The sequence below is a fragment of the Anomaloglossus baeobatrachus genome, chromosome 1, assembly GCF_048569485.1.
Source record: "Anomaloglossus baeobatrachus isolate aAnoBae1 chromosome 1, aAnoBae1.hap1, whole genome shotgun sequence".
Lineage (NCBI taxonomy): Eukaryota > Metazoa > Chordata > Amphibia > Anura > Aromobatidae > Anomaloglossus > Anomaloglossus baeobatrachus.
In genome coordinates, this window is record NC_134353.1 from 301,007,448 (window position 1) to 301,024,654 (window position 17,207).

Consider the following 17,207-nt stretch of genomic DNA (forward strand, 5'->3'; position numbering starts at 1 on the left):
ACATCAGGCGGGCTGCCAAACCGTACTCTGGCAATAATACCAACTAAAACTTCATATTTTTTTATTCTCACTTTTCTGTGAGGCCTTGCATATTAGAGTTCCTGTCCCTGTATGTTGCACAGATGGAGTATGGCTTGGCAGCCCGCCTGATCTAATAGTATGGGTGTCACCTAATAGGCTGTGGACTTGTGACTGTGCATCTGTGTGTCGCCCTGGGCAAGCCAGGGGACACAGGTAACAACACACACGCACCCCACATTCCCTGCAGGTACACCAGCTAACCCACAAATCCTTGTTGCCTTCCTCCAGAGGCTGATGATGCACACCAGGGGGTGGAGCCAGGCGGTTGGTGTCCGCCCACCTAGGAGTTCACAGCTCTGGAGGCAGGAAGTTCCAAGCAGATTAGCCCAGGCAGGGCTCGAGTGAAGTAGAGTTAAGGAGTAGGAGGTGAACAGAGTGTAGCTCAGGAGGGAGCTAGAGTGAAGTGAAACAGCAGTGAAAGTGACAGAAAGCCTGAAGCTGGTCTGTGGCTGTGTGCCCAGACGGAGTCAGCAAGGTCAGCAGACAGTGGTGAAGGTCTGCAGTGGGACTGTCTGGAGGTTGCTGGAAGGACCACGGAGGCTGTGTGTATCCGGGGGTCTGGAGCAGTATACGAAGGGCAGTCAGCACCAAGGCAGGGGCTTTTCGGATCCCGGCAAGGCTTGGAGTCGCTGCAAATTGCTAAATCCGTTAGTGAAGGGGACGCAGATCTCCCAACAAGCAAGTCCTGATTGACGGCAAAGGTCCAACCACAACGGGGAAACACCGCCACCGCCAAGGCACCAGTTTCCCAGGGCCGGCGCCTGCGGGCAAAGTGTGGAGCTCCTCCGGCACAGATTGTAGTCGGGGAGCGGGTAACCGGTGGGAATCCACCGCTACCAAACAGACATTTCAAAGGTGCAGGGAAGAGACCGTCACCGCTAACTGCAGGGAACCGCAGCACCGTGAACCGTCCGAGGGACCCGTCCAACCAGCCGTTTGTTTACCGAGAACTGTGTCGTGTTTACTGGCTGAGTGAGTACCTCAGTGCCGCAAGGCACAGCGCTGCCCCTGCGCCCCTGCACCCCACTGGGCCCCGGGATCACCAACCCCTACCCACGGAGGGGCAACACAACAACTGGCTGCTCCGCATCACCATCCCCGGGATCCCCATATTGAGCAGCGGTGGTGAAATCACCACAACCGTGGGTGGCGTCACGGACAATAAACAATCTCCCAACCCAAAATCCCCTTTTCACTCACGGGCGAGGAGTGTCGCTCGAGAAACCCCGGGATCCGGCCCACAGCTCGAGCCACCACTGAGCAGCTGCCGGACCCGAGCAGAAGGGGTGAGCGCGGTGTGCTGACACCCTCCTCCCCGCCCGCGACAACTTGGCGTCAAGAACAGGATCTTACCGCTCTGCCGTCTGGTAGAGGTGAGCCTTGTTACCGCCGGAGGTATCCAGCAGAAAAATTTCAGAAGCCGCCATCTTTGGCGCGAAAAGTTCCCGCTCGAGCGTCTTCTCGAGCAGTAAAGGCGCGAAGGCCAAAACCCCGCCCCGAGAGAGGAGGGGCCGGAAAGAGCTAAGGGGGACGAAATGGCGGCTGGCCGCATGTGAGCGCGGCTGTGGAAGCAGGGACGCCAGGACCCTGCGGCCATTTATTGGTTCCTGGAAGAGGCCGCTGCTAAAGAAGCTGAGTCTGACCAACAACACCATGGTCCCCGCGCCCGGCATGGCGGCGTGGGTGGAAGTCCGGACCGCCCAGCTAAGCAGCCGTCTGCAGGTCCGCATGCAGCTCCTCCTGGAGGAGTGGGAGGCCGACATGGTGGAAGTGGCAGCTGCTATGTGGAGATGCGAGGTGGAGGAAGATTTGGAGGAACGAGTAAGAGACCCACGTCCCTGTATTCCCGAGGGATCGGCCGCTGCGGCTGAGGGGCCCGGCCTACACCCGTTCCCCCTGCTGCCTCTCCCGCTACCCGCGTTAGCTGCTGCTGCCCCGCCACTAGGCCCGCTACCACCACCACCGGTAGCGGTACCCTGCCAATCCGCCCCGGTGGACCGACCTGCAGCAGAAGCTCATGACCACCCTGAACCGCTTCTATGGAAGAAGCCAAAGGCTGAGCCCGTCAGCAAAGATGCACCGGAGGCACGGCGGGGATGCAGCTGCCAGGAGGCAGAGGAGGCCATGTCACAGCGGGGTCCCTCATTACTGAAGGTGCCGGTCGTAGCCGACACGGAGGGACTCTGGCTGGGTCCGTCCCCCGCACACGCTGAACCGGAGCAAACAGAAAGTACTCCCGGCTGGGAGCGGCGGCAACAGCAGCTGCGCAGGGAGATCGATGCCCGAGAGGGGTGTAGAGCGGATGTGCATGCCCGCATGTATATGGAAGAAGATCGCCTGCAGCGAGCTACCATTGGGGTCCAGAGCGGTGCACCATGTGAAGGTGGCACTAGAGCCCCACGAGTGAGAATGGACTGTTAAGCCGCAAAAGGCAGCGGAGCACCGCTGCAGCAGTCCCCGTTGGGACCACCACTTTGTTGTTGTTAAAAGTTGAAAATGATAAGAAAATGATGATAACTGAAGATTTACCTGATTTGCTTGTGATTGAACCGGCAGGAGCCGGCACCGTTGTCCCCGTGGGGACCGTTTAAGTTTTGCATGGGAACTATCCATGGACAAGCCCGTGAACTTGCAGGGCACCACAAACGTTAGTGGCTTGTAAATATGTTGTTTACCGTTACCGTTTTCCGCAATGCCGCCTCCGGAGAGGCAGGTTGGAGGGAGGGCCCTGAGCAGAGCAGGCTGGGGCCCAGCCACCAAAGGAACCGGTGGCTACCCTCTGGAGGGCAAGGACAGATCCCGCTCGGGTACCGTGTGCTGGACTGTGGGTCAAGGGGTGCTGCCTGGGTTTTAGGGGCAGCATCAGGGCCAGGTTGCTTGGGTGGGAGAGAGCGGAAACCGTAACCGTAAACCGTTTGTAACGGTAAAAGAAATGTGCCTCCCGTCTTGGGATGATGTTGAATTAAAAATGTTTCCGTTTATGATGTTATACCTTTTACATTTACAGAAAACAAAAGGAAAATAAAACCGGTGTTGGACGGGCAGCCCGAGGACGGTCTGCGTTTTGCTAAGGGGGAATGTGTCTCCCTGGGCAAGCCAGGGGACACAGGTAACAACACACACGCACCCCACATTCCCTGCAGGTACACCAGCTAACCCACAAATCCTTGTTGCCTTCCTCCAGAGGCTGATGATGCACACCAGGGGGTGGAGCCAGGCGGTTGCTGTCCGCCCACCTAGGAGTTCACAGCTCTGGAGGCAGGAAGTTCCAAGCAGATTAGCCCAGGCAGGGCTCGAGTGAAGTAGAGTTAAGGAGTAGGAGGTGAACAGAGTGTAGCTCAGGAGGGAGCTAGAGTGAAGTGAAACAGCAGTGAAAGTGACAGAAAGCCTGAAGCTGGTCTGTGGCTGTGTGCCCAGACGGAGTCAGCAAGGTCAGCAGACAGTGGTGAAGGTCTGCAGTGGGACTGTCTGGAGGTTGCTGGAAGGACCACGGAGGCTGTGTGTATCCGGGGGTCTGGAGCAGTATACGAAGGGCAGTCAGCACCAAGGCAGGGGCTTTTCGGATCCCGGCAAGGCTTGGAGTCGCTGCAAATTGCTAAATCCGTTAGTGAAGGGGACGCAGATCTCCCAACAAGCAAGTCCTGATTGACGGCAAAGGTCCAACCACAACGGGGAAACACCGCCACCGCCAAGGCACCAGTTTCCCAGGGCCGGCGCCTGCGGGCAAAGTGTGGAGCTCCTCCGGCACAGATTGTAGTCGGGGAGCGGGTAACCGGTGGGAATCCACCGCTACCAAACAGACATTTCAAAGGTGCAGGGAAGAGACCGTCACCGCTAACTGCAGGGAACCGCAGCACCGTGAACCGTCCGAGGGACCCGTCCAACCAGCCGTTTGTTTACCGAGAACTGTGTCGTGTTTACTGGCTGAGTGAGTACCTCAGTGCCGCAAGGCACAGCGCTGCCCCTGCGCCCCTGCACCCCACTGGGCCCCGGGATCACCAACCCCTACCCACGGAGGGGCAACACAACAACTGGCTGCTCCGCATTACCATCCCCGGGATCCCCATATTGAGCAGCGGTGGTGAAATCACCACAACCGTGGGTGGCGTCACGGACAATAAACAATCTCCCAACCCAAAATCCCCTTTTCACTCACGGGCGAGGAGTGTCGCTCGAGAAACCCCGGGATCCGGCCCACAGCTCGAGCCACCACTGAGCAGCTGCCGGACCCGAGCAGAAGGGGTGAGCACGGTGTGCTGACACCCTCCTCCCCGCCCGCGACAACTGCATGTGTGAACAGTGCTCTATGCAAGCCATCAGTGTGCAGTTTTATTATCCGGCAATCGCCCCCTCCATTTTTTGGAAGTGTGTGTGATTTGCTCCTTCTGCACCTGTAATGCCTCCACTTAGTGGGGGCCTAGCTGCATCCTGCTTGAGTACTAGTTTTTGGCCTGGGCAATATACAACTACTGCCCTTCTTTGCTGTAATGCTTAATGTTTGGAGGATATTTATTCCTCTTTTTGTTGCTATTTTTATATCAAAGTCAAATATTAGTAGCAAAAACAAAGCAGCTTTATTATAATGCATGACAAAGGAAAAAGTGACAAAAACCACACAGTCAAAAAAGTGATAGAAAGGCATGTTAAAAAAGCACTCAAAAATGCAATAAAAAACACAAGTAAACTAATTTAAATAATACAAGTAGAAATCCAGCAACATCTAAAATTCACCAAAAACTCATTATGGGAAGATAGCCTTAAAATTCTGCAGGTAGCCCTATGAAAATCCGCAAACAAGATGTTGAGATAAATTCAGTTATGATGCAAAAAATACGATATACAGTAATATTAGACTATGGCAAATATCAGATGAATGTTACATCTTTATGTTCCTTGAAATATGATGAATAAGATCATGTAAAAACTACATAATAAACCTAAAAGCCATTATAGGCAATACAGTCTTTGATTTTTGTTCCTTAATCCTAAGTAATATTACATAATATGAAATCTGTTTTTAATCTAAGATAGTGACTTACCCTAGATACAATGCAGATAATCAGTCTGAGTGCCTCTTAGCTATCATTTCTTATGTATTATCATTAATATGTCAAAGTGATTGCACTTACTCCAACCAAGTAACGGTGCCATACTCCACATCAATGAATAAAGCCACACCAGAACAATTACTTGCATCGTCCGCTTTTTTGATGACCACTGTATAGATTGTAATGGTTTGGTTATAACTAGGTAACGGTCAACAGCAATAGCCAGTAATGTCATCATTGAGGTTATCCCAAATAACGCACCACAGAATGCATAGATATTGCAGGCTAGAAAGCAATGGAAAAACAAGATTGGAGTCAGAATAAATGTACAATAAAACATTCTAGCTGCATGAAACCACTTATATGACTTCAGCAATAGTATAGTTGAATTATATACACAATATAGGAATAAATTAAAATAAGTTGAAGTTCCTGAGATGTGAAATTGCTTCTAGGGTGATTCATCAATATTAAAATCTATGTACATGACATAATAATAATAAGTATTAATTCAAATTCTGCTCCATTTCCAGTAAATGTATCAGCATAATACTTCTACAATACATGCTGCCTTAAAGGAACTCTACACAAAGCAAATCTCAGCACTTCATCTTTTAATCTTTTTGTTTAATTCAGTTTTGTCTAATATCAAGATTAAAACTGAGAAATATTGAAACAAATCTCTGTGTGTTTCAGAAGATTAGCCTTGTCCGCAACTAGAGATGAGTGAACTTGTTCGAAAAAGTTTGCAACTCTTAAATTCGACACGAGCCTTGCCTATTCGATTGTTGATTCGGAATCCCGAACACTTTTCTCAAAATTGGCAAAATTCTGCCTATGTTCAATTAACTCTTGGCGTTTGTATAATGCTTTTCTTCTACCGTATTATGATTTTGACTAGGATAGTGATGCTGTATGATGAGCAAGGGGGGAGGGGGAGGTGTTTGCTGAGAAGAGGGGGTGGGGAGAGATTGAAGGAGTGGCGGACTGTATTTTTTTTTTCTTAACATAATATGAGGATGTCCCGGCAGCCAAACAGGGCACAGCAACCATCCACAACGTTCAGATATAAGGGCTTGTGTAGTTGGCTGCCTAAGTCACACGTCCCTATATAGATAGGAGAACAAGAGTGTGCTATAGGGAAGCGCAGTGACGTGCAGTGTGTGACAGACTGTGGACTTGGCAGCCTGGTATCCCTATATAGAAGTGTAGGCTAAGTTGTGTAATGATTCTGCATACAGCAAGATAGGAAAAGCATGGTGTGATGATTGGGGCACTACAAACGACCTATATTTCAGCTTCTACATAAAAGCTGTTATGCCTTCTACTGTGCATATTAATCTCTTTTGAGGCATATCTTATCGATATTGCCAGTGACACCGCTAAGTATTATGTATTTTTATATATATATATATATATATATATATATATATATATATATATATATATACTGGCCAATAAATTAAAATATATATTTACAAGATAACTATGTGCTCCTGGCACTAAGATATTTCAGCAGATAAATACTAAGTTTATAAAACTGTGGTCCTGCCACAAACAGACATTTCAGCATATAAATACTGTTTGCTAATTTTGTTGTCCTGCCACAAAAAGACATTTAAGCATATAAATACTGAATGATAATTCTGTGGTACTTCCACAAATAGACGTGTCAGCATATAATTACTGATTGATAATTCTATGATCCTGCCACACTAACACAGCAAAGGTAAAAGGTTTTTGATACTTATGTGGGCCATCAACACATATGTATCACTAGAGATAAATACTAACTGATAACTCTGTGCTCCTGACACAAAAGAAGTTTCAGTATGTAAAAACTGATTTATAATTCTTTAGTCGTGCCACAAATAGACATTTCAGCATATAAATACTGATTGATAATTATATGCTCCTGTCACACTATCTTAACAGAGATAAAAAGATTTTGATATTTGTGTGGGCCTCCAACACATAGATTCAGTAGAAAAAAACCCCAAAAAGTTTAAGAGGTATACCGGGTGCTGCAGACGACAAGGAGCCACAGATTTAAAAAATAATAGTATCAAAATTTATTTGGCACAATGTGTTTCAAGTACATCTGTCCTCTTCATCAGAGCACCTGATGAAGAAGACAGATGCCCTTGCAATGCGTTGTGCCCAATAAATTTTGATATTATCATTTTTTACATCTTTGGCTCCTTGTCACCTGCACCATCCGGTATACCTAAACTTTTTTTTTCTACTTTTTTTCAACCTCTTCAGGCAGAGGTTGGAGCTGCAGCAGGTTCCCTGGATGCTGTAATCTTCTCATCATTGAGCGGCCATCACAAGCCTAAGTCTGGATAGCACTCCAGCGGCCATCACCAGGCTGTTACCGGTTTCTAATCTAATATCCACACTTTAATCGGGGTTGTGCCAGGGTGCACAACTCCTTGAGGTCAGTGTGGTCTTACTTGCTTGATCGCTGGGTCCTTTGCGGTCTCACACAGGAGCGCTCCTGTCTTTTTTCTTTTTCTTCCAATAAATAGATATCACTGGAGATAAATATTAACTGATAAGTCTATGCTCTTGGCACAAAAAAATATTTTAGATATTTCAGCATATAAATAGTGATTGACAATTCTGTGGTCCAGCCACAAATAGACATTTCAGTATATACTGTAAATACTGATTGATAAATCTATGATCCTGTCAGACTATCTCAACAGAGATAAAAAGATTTTGATACTTGTGTTTGTGACGCCCTGGACTAGTCAGGTCATCCCAGGTAGTCACACACAACACCACCCCCCCTCCCGATTAGGTGACATCAGTCAAACTAAAAACCTTGTCAGCACCCTCCAGATTTGATGTCCACACCAGAGGGGTGGAGCCAGGTTGGCTCCGCCCACCAAGGAATTCACAGGCTTGGAGGCGGGAAAACAGAGACACAAGTTCAAGTTGACAGTGCAAAGTAGTTTTGACAGTGAAGGAGGGAGGTTGAGTTGAGGGTTCAACACCAAGCTGCGCAACATCGTCCTAGTCAACGGCAGCGGTGGTGTCCATCCATTCACCACAACCCATGGGTGGCGTCACGAACTTACAATCCAAACCAAACCACCACGGCACCAGCCGTGGAACTCCTCACCCAAGTCCCAGAGTGTAGCGCCAACTCCCTTGCAGAGCGATGTGACCCCTGGCTCCGTGAGAGGCTCGAGCCACCACCCGCAGTACGAGCACGGATCCGAGCAGCTCGGCGGTCGCAGCCGAGCCCACGGGGCGGTACATGTTCGCCTCCAACATATAGATATCACTGGAGATAACTATTAACTGATAACTCTGTGTTCTTGGCAAAAAAAGATATTTCAGCATATAAATACTGATTGCTAATTCTGTGGTCCTGCCACAAATAGACATTTCAGCATATAAATATTAATTGCTAATTCTTTGGTCCTGTTACACTATCTCAGCAGAGATAAAAAGATTTGAATACTTGTGTTGGCCTCCAACACATATACAATGGGTACGGAAAGCATTCAGACCCCTTTAAATCTTTCACTCTTTGTTTCATTGCAGCCATTTGGTGAATTAGAAAAAGTTCATTTTTTTCTCATTAATGTACACAGATCTACCACCAGCTGAGGGGGACTGCAATGGGGAGCCCTTCTGCTCCCTCATATGCAAATTCCCTCCTTGGCTGGTGGGAAGAGACATGTGTTTTTGGAGATGAGTCGTCTATCCCATCTGATAAGATCAGTTTATGGTGTCGTTATATAGATGATGTGTTTCTGTTGTGGAGAGGTACAGAGAGCGAGGTACAGGATATGGTAGCGGTACTTAATAATAACACTTTGTCTAAGTTTCACCTATGAGTCAGACAGGTGGAAGCTACAAATTCTGGATATTCTGGTTGAGAGCGACACCGAAGGTAATGTCTTAACGAGTCTGTATCGCAAACCAACAGCCACCAACTCCCTTCTGAGGTGACAGAGTGGGCATCCCACAAGCCTAAAAAAAGGATTCCCCAAGGGACAATTCCTGAGACTAAAACAAAACTGTTCGGATGAACAGCAATTTGTCAAACAGGCACGAGAGTTGAGCTGGAGATTCCATCATAGAGGGTATTCAGACCGTGTCATTAATCAGGCGTTTGCAGAAACCCAACAGAGAGACAGAAATGATCTTTTACACCCACTCGCGAGGGAAGGGTCTGATGACATATTCATTCGGTTTATCACTACGTACAACAACGGATCGGGGGAGGTAAGGAGAATCATGGAGAAATATTGGCCCATCCTTAAGATGGACAAAGACATCAGGTGCTTCCTTCCCACGGCACCTGCAATTACCTATAAGAAGGCACGTTCCATCAAGGAGAGATTGGTCCATAGCCATTTCATGAGCAGTTACAGAACATGGCTAACCAGCAATACCAAGGGCTGTTTATGTGCAGTGGATGCATTGCTTGTGGGTCCATAAATCCTGGTAAACAATTTTCATCGAATGTCACGGGTAAACGATATGAGATTAGATAATTTATCAACTCTAGATCCAAAGGTGTCATTTACAAAGCGATATGTATTTGTCTAAAGAAATATGTTGGCAAACCCAGGAGGGAATTTAGGAGGAGGATAGGTGAGCATCTCCGTGCTATTCGATTGAGTAATGATACCCCTTTGGCCCGACATATTGCTGAAAATCATGCAGGGGACCCCAAGGTAATAAGTTTCTAGGCCATTGATGTGGTTACACCTCCGATTAGGGGAGGGAATTGGGACAGTAAAATTCTCAAGCAAGAAACTAGGTGGATTTTTTGGCTAACAATGGTCAAACCATTGGGCCTGAATGATACTCTTTCCTTTGCACCTTTTTTAGAACAATAGTATAGGAGTGTCAGGAGGGTGAGTCGTGTCCGAGTGAGGGCACCACTCACTGTTCTATCTTCAGGGTGTCAACCTCCACAGCTAGGTAGGGTAATTTTGGATGAGATATAGAGCCCAGCTCATTTGTATAGGACTTGGGTTATCTATTTTTCTCTTGCCTGGTTTTCCTCTGTTTTCCCTTTTCTCTGTGTCTCCTAGGGTTTTATCTTGCTCCCTCAATTCACTGTTATTGATAGCTTGCCAGTCACTATGTGGCTATTCCATTGTTCTCCTCTTATTTCTTTAGGATAATTCCTCCACTCGTCATCTATGTATACCCAAGATATATTTATTTTTGTCCTCTGTACCGAGTATTTGTCTTACATATCTAATCTGGATTTCATACATCAATTGTGTATGATAATATTTAAGGTGCATCATCGCACAAATGGTGCCAATCATATGGTGTTTTTCTGACATTGGATTTAATGTAGTACTCGTACGCCATTGTAATCATTATGGCATTTGTGTAGTTACTGCACAGGCTTGGTCTGTGCGTTCCAGGACAATGCCTCAACATGACGTGTGCGTCTCACCATGTTCATGTGACCCGGAGGTGGGGTTACTCACGGTGAACAGACGTAACGTCAGACGCCGTTCTGAGCGGCCGGCATTTTTAAACAACGCTATGCGGCGGCTCGTGTATGCAGCATATTGAACATGCCTGCTATTTACCGCAAAGTAAGTTGTGGTCACTTTTACTGGTTGTTTTCCTTTTGTATAGTTGAATGGACACGTAATTTGTTATGTACATATATGTTTCTACAGCAGCATGGTTTTGTGTCCTGTGTAACTACAATGACCAGGATGACTTGTTAATCACTCTCCTGATGAAGTAAAGGAAACGCGTTGGGAGAAGTCTGTTTCTGTGAGAGGCTGGTCTATTTTTGTGGGGATCCTGAGTCAGAATGATGATGACCAGGTTATTCAGCTATTGATACTAGATCCTCCAGCAACAGTACTATCTGTGGGAAGAAATGGACGCCACACTGGATGGGTGAGATTGTTCCTTCTTCCTATTTTCACTATGCACTATTGAGCAGGATGATTTAACTGTCTCTGGTGACTGACATTTTGATGGTCTATTGAAAAGGTGTGAATCGGTCACTTATTGGTGATTTTTTTGTGTACCTTATTACAATATGGTACCTATGGTTCATATATGTGATCTGTCTGTATGTTTGAGGCCATTAGAATAGTGACCTTTTTTAATTGAGATATTAAAAGGTATTTTTTAGGTGTTATTTAATTATTTATTCACTTAGCTTTGTCTATCCATTTTGGTGAATCATTTCTATCCAGTAGCTAATTATTGTTAATGTACACTCTGCACACAATCTTGACAGAAAAACCCAGAAATGTAGACATTTTTGTAAATTTATTGAACAAGAAAAACTGAAATATCACTTGGTCACAACTATTCAGACACTTTGCTCAGACACTCATATTTAAGTCACATGCTGTCCATTTTCTTGTGATCCTCCTTGAGATGGTTTTGCTCCTTCATTGGAGTCCAGCTGTGTTTAATTAAACTGATAGGAATTGATTTGGAAAGGCACACACCTGTCTATATAAGACCTCACAGCTCACAGTGCATGTCAGACCAAATGAAAATCATGAGGTCAAAGGAACTGCCCAAGGAGCTCAGAGACAGAATTGTGGCAAAGCACAGATCTGGCCAAGGTTACAAAAGAATTTAAGCAGTAATCAAGGTTCCAAAGAGCACAGTGGCCTCCAAAATCCTTAATTGGAAAAAGTTTGGGAATTCTTCTTAGACCTGGCCGTCCAGCCAAACTGAGCAATTGTGGAAGAAAAGCCTTGGTGAGGTAAAGAAGAACCCCAAGATCACTGTGGCTGAGCTCCAGAGATGCAGTAGGGAGATGAGAGAAAGTTCCACAAAGTCAACTATCACTGTAGCCCTCCACGAGTAGGGCCTTTATGGCAAAGTGGCTTGATGGAAGCCTCTCCTCAGTGCAAGACATATGAAAGCCCGCATAGAGTTTGGAAAAAACACATGAAGGACTCCCAGACTATGAGAAATAAGATTCTCTGCTCTGATGAGACAAAGATAGAACTTTTTGGTGATAAATCTAGATGGTATGTGTGGAGAAAACCAGGCACTGCTCATCACCTGCCCAATACAATCCCAACAGTAAAACATGGGGGTATTTTTCAGCTGCAGGGACAGGACGACTGGTTGCAATTGAAAGAAAGATGAATGCGGCCAAGTACAGAAATATCCTGGAAGAAAACCTTTTCCAGAGTGCTCTGGACCTCAGATTTGGCCGAAGGTTCACCTTCCAACAAGACAATGACCCTAAGCACACTGCTAAAGTAATAAAGGAGTGGCTTCAGAACAACTTTGTGACCATTCTTGACTGGCCCAGCCAGAGCCCTGACCTAAACAAAATTGAGTACCTCTGGAGAGACCTGAAAATGGCTGTCCACCAATGTTCACCATCCAACATGATGGAACTGGAGAGAATCTGCAAGGAAGAATGGCGGAGGATTCTCAAATCCAGGTGTGAAAAACTTGATGGATCATTCTCAGAAGAGATAAAAAGATTCTAAGGCCATGTGCACACATTTTTAATGCGTTTTTTCTTGCAGATTTTAATTAATACTGTAAGGAAAAATGCATCCCAGAAAAGCCTATGAGAATCCTGACTTGCTGTGCACATATTTTTTTTTTTCCTTGCAGATTTTGATGCTGAAAAAAGAAGCAGCATGTCAATTGTTTCTAAATTTTTTCCTGCAGATATAATTCACTGCAGTGCTCGAGTTCTATCACTACAATGGATTACATCTCTAAGTGCTGTACTCATAGCACTGACACTTCGGGTCTCATGCAACTGTGGCCGCAGCGACAAGCCCTGATGTAGTATGTCAAGACACAAAGCGTGGGCCAACACAGTCCAGGCGTGTGACAAATCATGCTTGCGGAGTTGGCACAGATGAAAGACCTCTGCACTGTTCTGCACAGTTTCAAAATGGCTACTAAGATGGATAGTGCTGACGATGTTGTCATCAGCATCACTAGTCCGGTCATCTACATGTTGGAGCACGCTTTAAGTAGTTTTAGGGAGGAGGTGGTGATCCCAGAGGAAGAGGAGGAGGCAGAGAAGGATGCAGAAGGAATACCAATATGGCATTGGAGGGTGGAGTACAGGGATCAAGGGGGCTCATGGTACCAGAGAAACTATTAGCAAAGGTGCAGGAGCCAATGAACAAATGGCAGAGGATGAGGAGGAAGAGGTGATGGGCGTGCAACAGTCAGGAGATGAAGAAGATTCCCTCTCTGTTGTCCGTGTTTGGTGGGAGGGGACAGAAGAAGCAAGCTTGAGTGTTACTCTGCCACCAACATACCACGGAGTTTCACCTCATGGAAGCCCCTGACACATGAACGCCTTTTTGCTGCACTATCTGCAACATGATGCCCATATTGTTATGATTAGAAATAGTGCTGATAACTGGGTTGCCACTATGTTGGTTCCACGGTACAAGAGTAAATTTTTCTAGATGCCACCCCTCCATGGAAAGGGATGTGCACATGCTGGAGTAGCAAAACAAGCTTGCACCCAATCTTTAGAGTGGTTTTCCCCAAGATAGCAATACATTTCAGTTCTAGACTTTCAACTCCTAGAACATTAAGTAGTCATCACAGAAACATTAGCAGCAGCAGTTTATATCGTGTCTAGGGGCTAGGGGCTCACTCAAACATCTTGCCTCCCCTGAGCCGAACCCTTAGCTACGCCTCTTGGGGGAAGCTAGAGTACTGGGAGGACACCCAAACAAACCCAAGGAAACCATGAAAAAGTACTTTCTCTGTAATGTAGATTATATGACAAAAGATTCCAGAATATAACATCAGCATTTGAAAAAGTCTGATCCAAATACTTTTATCAAATAACTTTGCTGGATAAACTCATTTCTAAACTATAAACGGTAGCAAACACCATATGGCACAATGAGGTACTTGGCAGGAAACAAATAATATATACAGTACATTTAGGATTTATTAAGGCTGCTTTACACGCTGCGATATCGTGACCAATATCGCTAGCATGGGTACCCGCCCCCATCGGTTGTGCGACATGGGCAAATCGCTGTCTGTGGCGCACAACATCGCCCAGACCCGTCACACTACTTACCTGCCCTGCGACGTCGCTGTGACCGGCAAACCGCCTCCTTTCTAAGGGGGCGGTTTGTTCAGCGTCCCACGACGTCACAGTTGCGTCACTGATCCGCCACCCAATAGAAGCGGAGGGGCGGAAATGAGCGGGACGTAAAATCCCGCCCACCTCCTTCCTTCCGCATTGCGGGCGGGAGACAGATAAGGAGAGGTTCCTCGTTCCTGCGGTGTCACACGTACCGATGTGTGCTGCCGCAGGAACGAGGAACAACTTCGTTACTGCTGCAGCAATGATATTAGAGAATGGTCCCCCATGTCACCGATGAGCGATTTTGCACGTTTTTGCAACAATGCAAAATCGCTCAAAGGTGTCACACACAACGGCATTGTTAAAGCGACCGGATGTGCGTCACAAACTCTGTGACCCCAACGAGATCGCTTGAGCAAAATCGCAGCGTGTAAAGCGGACTATAGTTGTGCTCAATTACAAAATTAGTGACAGAAATTCTACAGGCATGAACAACTTCCCTATATTACAATAATTATTTGCTCCTTATGCCATCTATAACTCTTGGTTTTAAAGCATTATTAATTTGAAGGTGCTGTACAAGTGAATACGGTTTATACACACTATACATACAGTTAGGTCCAGAAATATTTGGACAGTGACACAATTTTCGCGAGTTGGGCTCTGCATGCCACCACATTGGATTTGAAATGAAACCTCTACAACAGAATTCAAGTGCAGATTGTAACGTTTAATTTGAAGGTTTGAACAAAAATATCTGATAGAAATTGTAGGAATTGTACACATTTCTTTACAAACACTCCACATTTTAGGAGGTCAAAAGTAATTGGACAAATAAACCAAACCCAAACAAAATATTTTTATTTTCAATATTTTGTTGCGAATCCTTTGGAGGCAATCACTGCCTTAAGTCTGGAACCCATGGACATCACCAAACGCTGGGTTTCCTCCTTCTTAATGCTTTGCCAGGCCTTTACAGCCGCAGCCTTCAGGTCTTGCTTGTTTGTGGGTCTTTCCGTCTTAAGTCTGGATTTGAGCAAGTGAAATGCATGCTCAATTGGGTTAAGATCTGGTAATTGACTTAGCCATTGCATAATGTTCCACTTTTTTGCATTCATGAACTCCTGGGTAGCTTTGGCTGTATGCTTGGGGTCATTGTCCATCTGTACTATGAAGTGCCGTCCGATCAACTTTGCGGCATTTGGCTGAATCTGGGCTGAAAGTATATCCCGGTACACTTCAGAATTCATCCGGCTACTCTTGTCTGCTGTTATGTCATCAATAAACACAAGTGACCCAGTGCCATTGAAAGCCATGCATGCCCATGCCATCACGTTGCCTCCACCATGTTTTACAGAGGATGTGGTGTGCCTTGGATCATGTGCCGTTCCCTTTCTTCTCCAAACTTTTTTCTTCCCATCATTCTGGTACAGGTTGATCTTTGTCTCATCTGTCCATAGAATACTTTTCCAGAACTGAGCTGGCTTCATGAGGTGTTTTTCAGCAAATTTAACTCTGGCCTGTCTATTTTTGGAATTGATGAATGGTTTGCATCTAGATGTGAACCCTTTGTATTTACTTTCATGGAGTCTTCTCTTTACAGTTGACTTAGAGACAGATACACCTACTTCACTGAGAGTGTTCTGGACTTCAGTTGATGTTGTGAACGGGTTCTTCTTCACCAAAGAAAGTATGCGGCGATCATCCACCACTGTTGTCATCCGTGGACGCCCAGGCCTTTTTGAGTTCCCAAGCTCACCAGTCAATTCCTTTTTTCTCAGAATGTACCCGACTGTTGATTTTGCTACTCCAAGCATGTCTGCTATCTCTCTGATGGATTTTTTCTTTTTTTTCAGCCTCAGGATGTTCTGCTTCACCTCAATTGAGAGTTCCTTAGGCCGCATGTTGTCTGGTCACAGCAACAGCTTCCAAATGCAAAACCACACACCTGTAATCAACCCCAGACCTTTTAACTACTTCATTGATTACAGGTTAACGAGGGAGACGGCTTCAGAGTTAATTGCAGCCCTTAGAGTCCCTTGTCCAATTACTTTTGGTCCCTTGAAAAAGAGGAGGTTATGCATTACAGAGCTATGATTCCTAAACCCTTTCTCCGATTTGGATGTGAAAACTCTCATATTGCAGCTGGGAGTGTGCACTTTCAGCCCATATTATATATATAATTGTATTTCTGAACATGTTTTTGTAAACAGCTAAAATAACAAAACTTGTGTCACTGTCCAAATATTTCTGGACCTAACTGTACATAATATACAAGGGCAGTAACAGCGACAGACTGGTGCAGAGGTGGAGAGGATACTGCCCTCCCAGGCTTTCAATATACAAACTGCTAAGCCAAATGTAGAAAAAAAAATGTTTTATTTAGGACTGTATATAACCCACTTGATAAAATCATGTATCTTCATGGCTTACTGAACTATAAGACACAGCCAAAGTTAATTAGTAATTATTATTTTGGATTTTTATACCATGCATGTACCATCTGTTTAAATCATACTGTGGAAGAAAAAAAATGAAACACTATTCCACTCACACAAACACATAATTGCAACATACAAAAAATGTATATTAATAATAAAGATATCATACCTCTCTGATTCACCTTGGTCTACCTGGTGCAGTGTTCTGCCATCTTCCTGACGTCACTTCCAGAAGCAGCTTTTTGGTGGAGACAGCTGGCTGGAGCGCCAACAGTAATCCAAGAAACTACCAAAGAAGAAAGAAGTGACGTCAGAAGATGGTTGGACAATGAAACAAAATTATTGCATCAATGCCATGCACCAACTTTTACAACCATACCAAACAAACAAAGCGGGTAATAGAAAAGGAGAAGATGTATAGCTGCTTATCATTGCCTTCATTTTTAATGGCTTTCAAGTAAATATTTTGGGTATACTGTACAAGATGAATGATGGACAGGCATTGTTTGTGATACAGTAAAAAGGTCATAAAAAGCAAGTATAAGACAGCATTTTATTACATTCCTTAAAGGG

The 17,207-nt window shown here is 45.5% G+C and overlaps 1 protein-coding gene across 1 annotated transcript in view; it reads right to left on the minus strand.

The window, feature by feature from the left end:
• LOC142312151 (melanopsin-B-like) overlaps positions 1–17,207 on the minus strand; it is a 353,734-nt gene that overhangs the window by 157,858 nt on the left and 178,669 nt on the right. Inside the window, exon 4 of the mRNA XM_075351056.1 lies at positions 5,211–5,414. Coding sequence (XP_075207171.1) covers positions 5,211–5,414 — 204 coding nt within the window. The remainder of the gene's footprint in view (positions 1–5,210; positions 5,415–17,207) is intronic.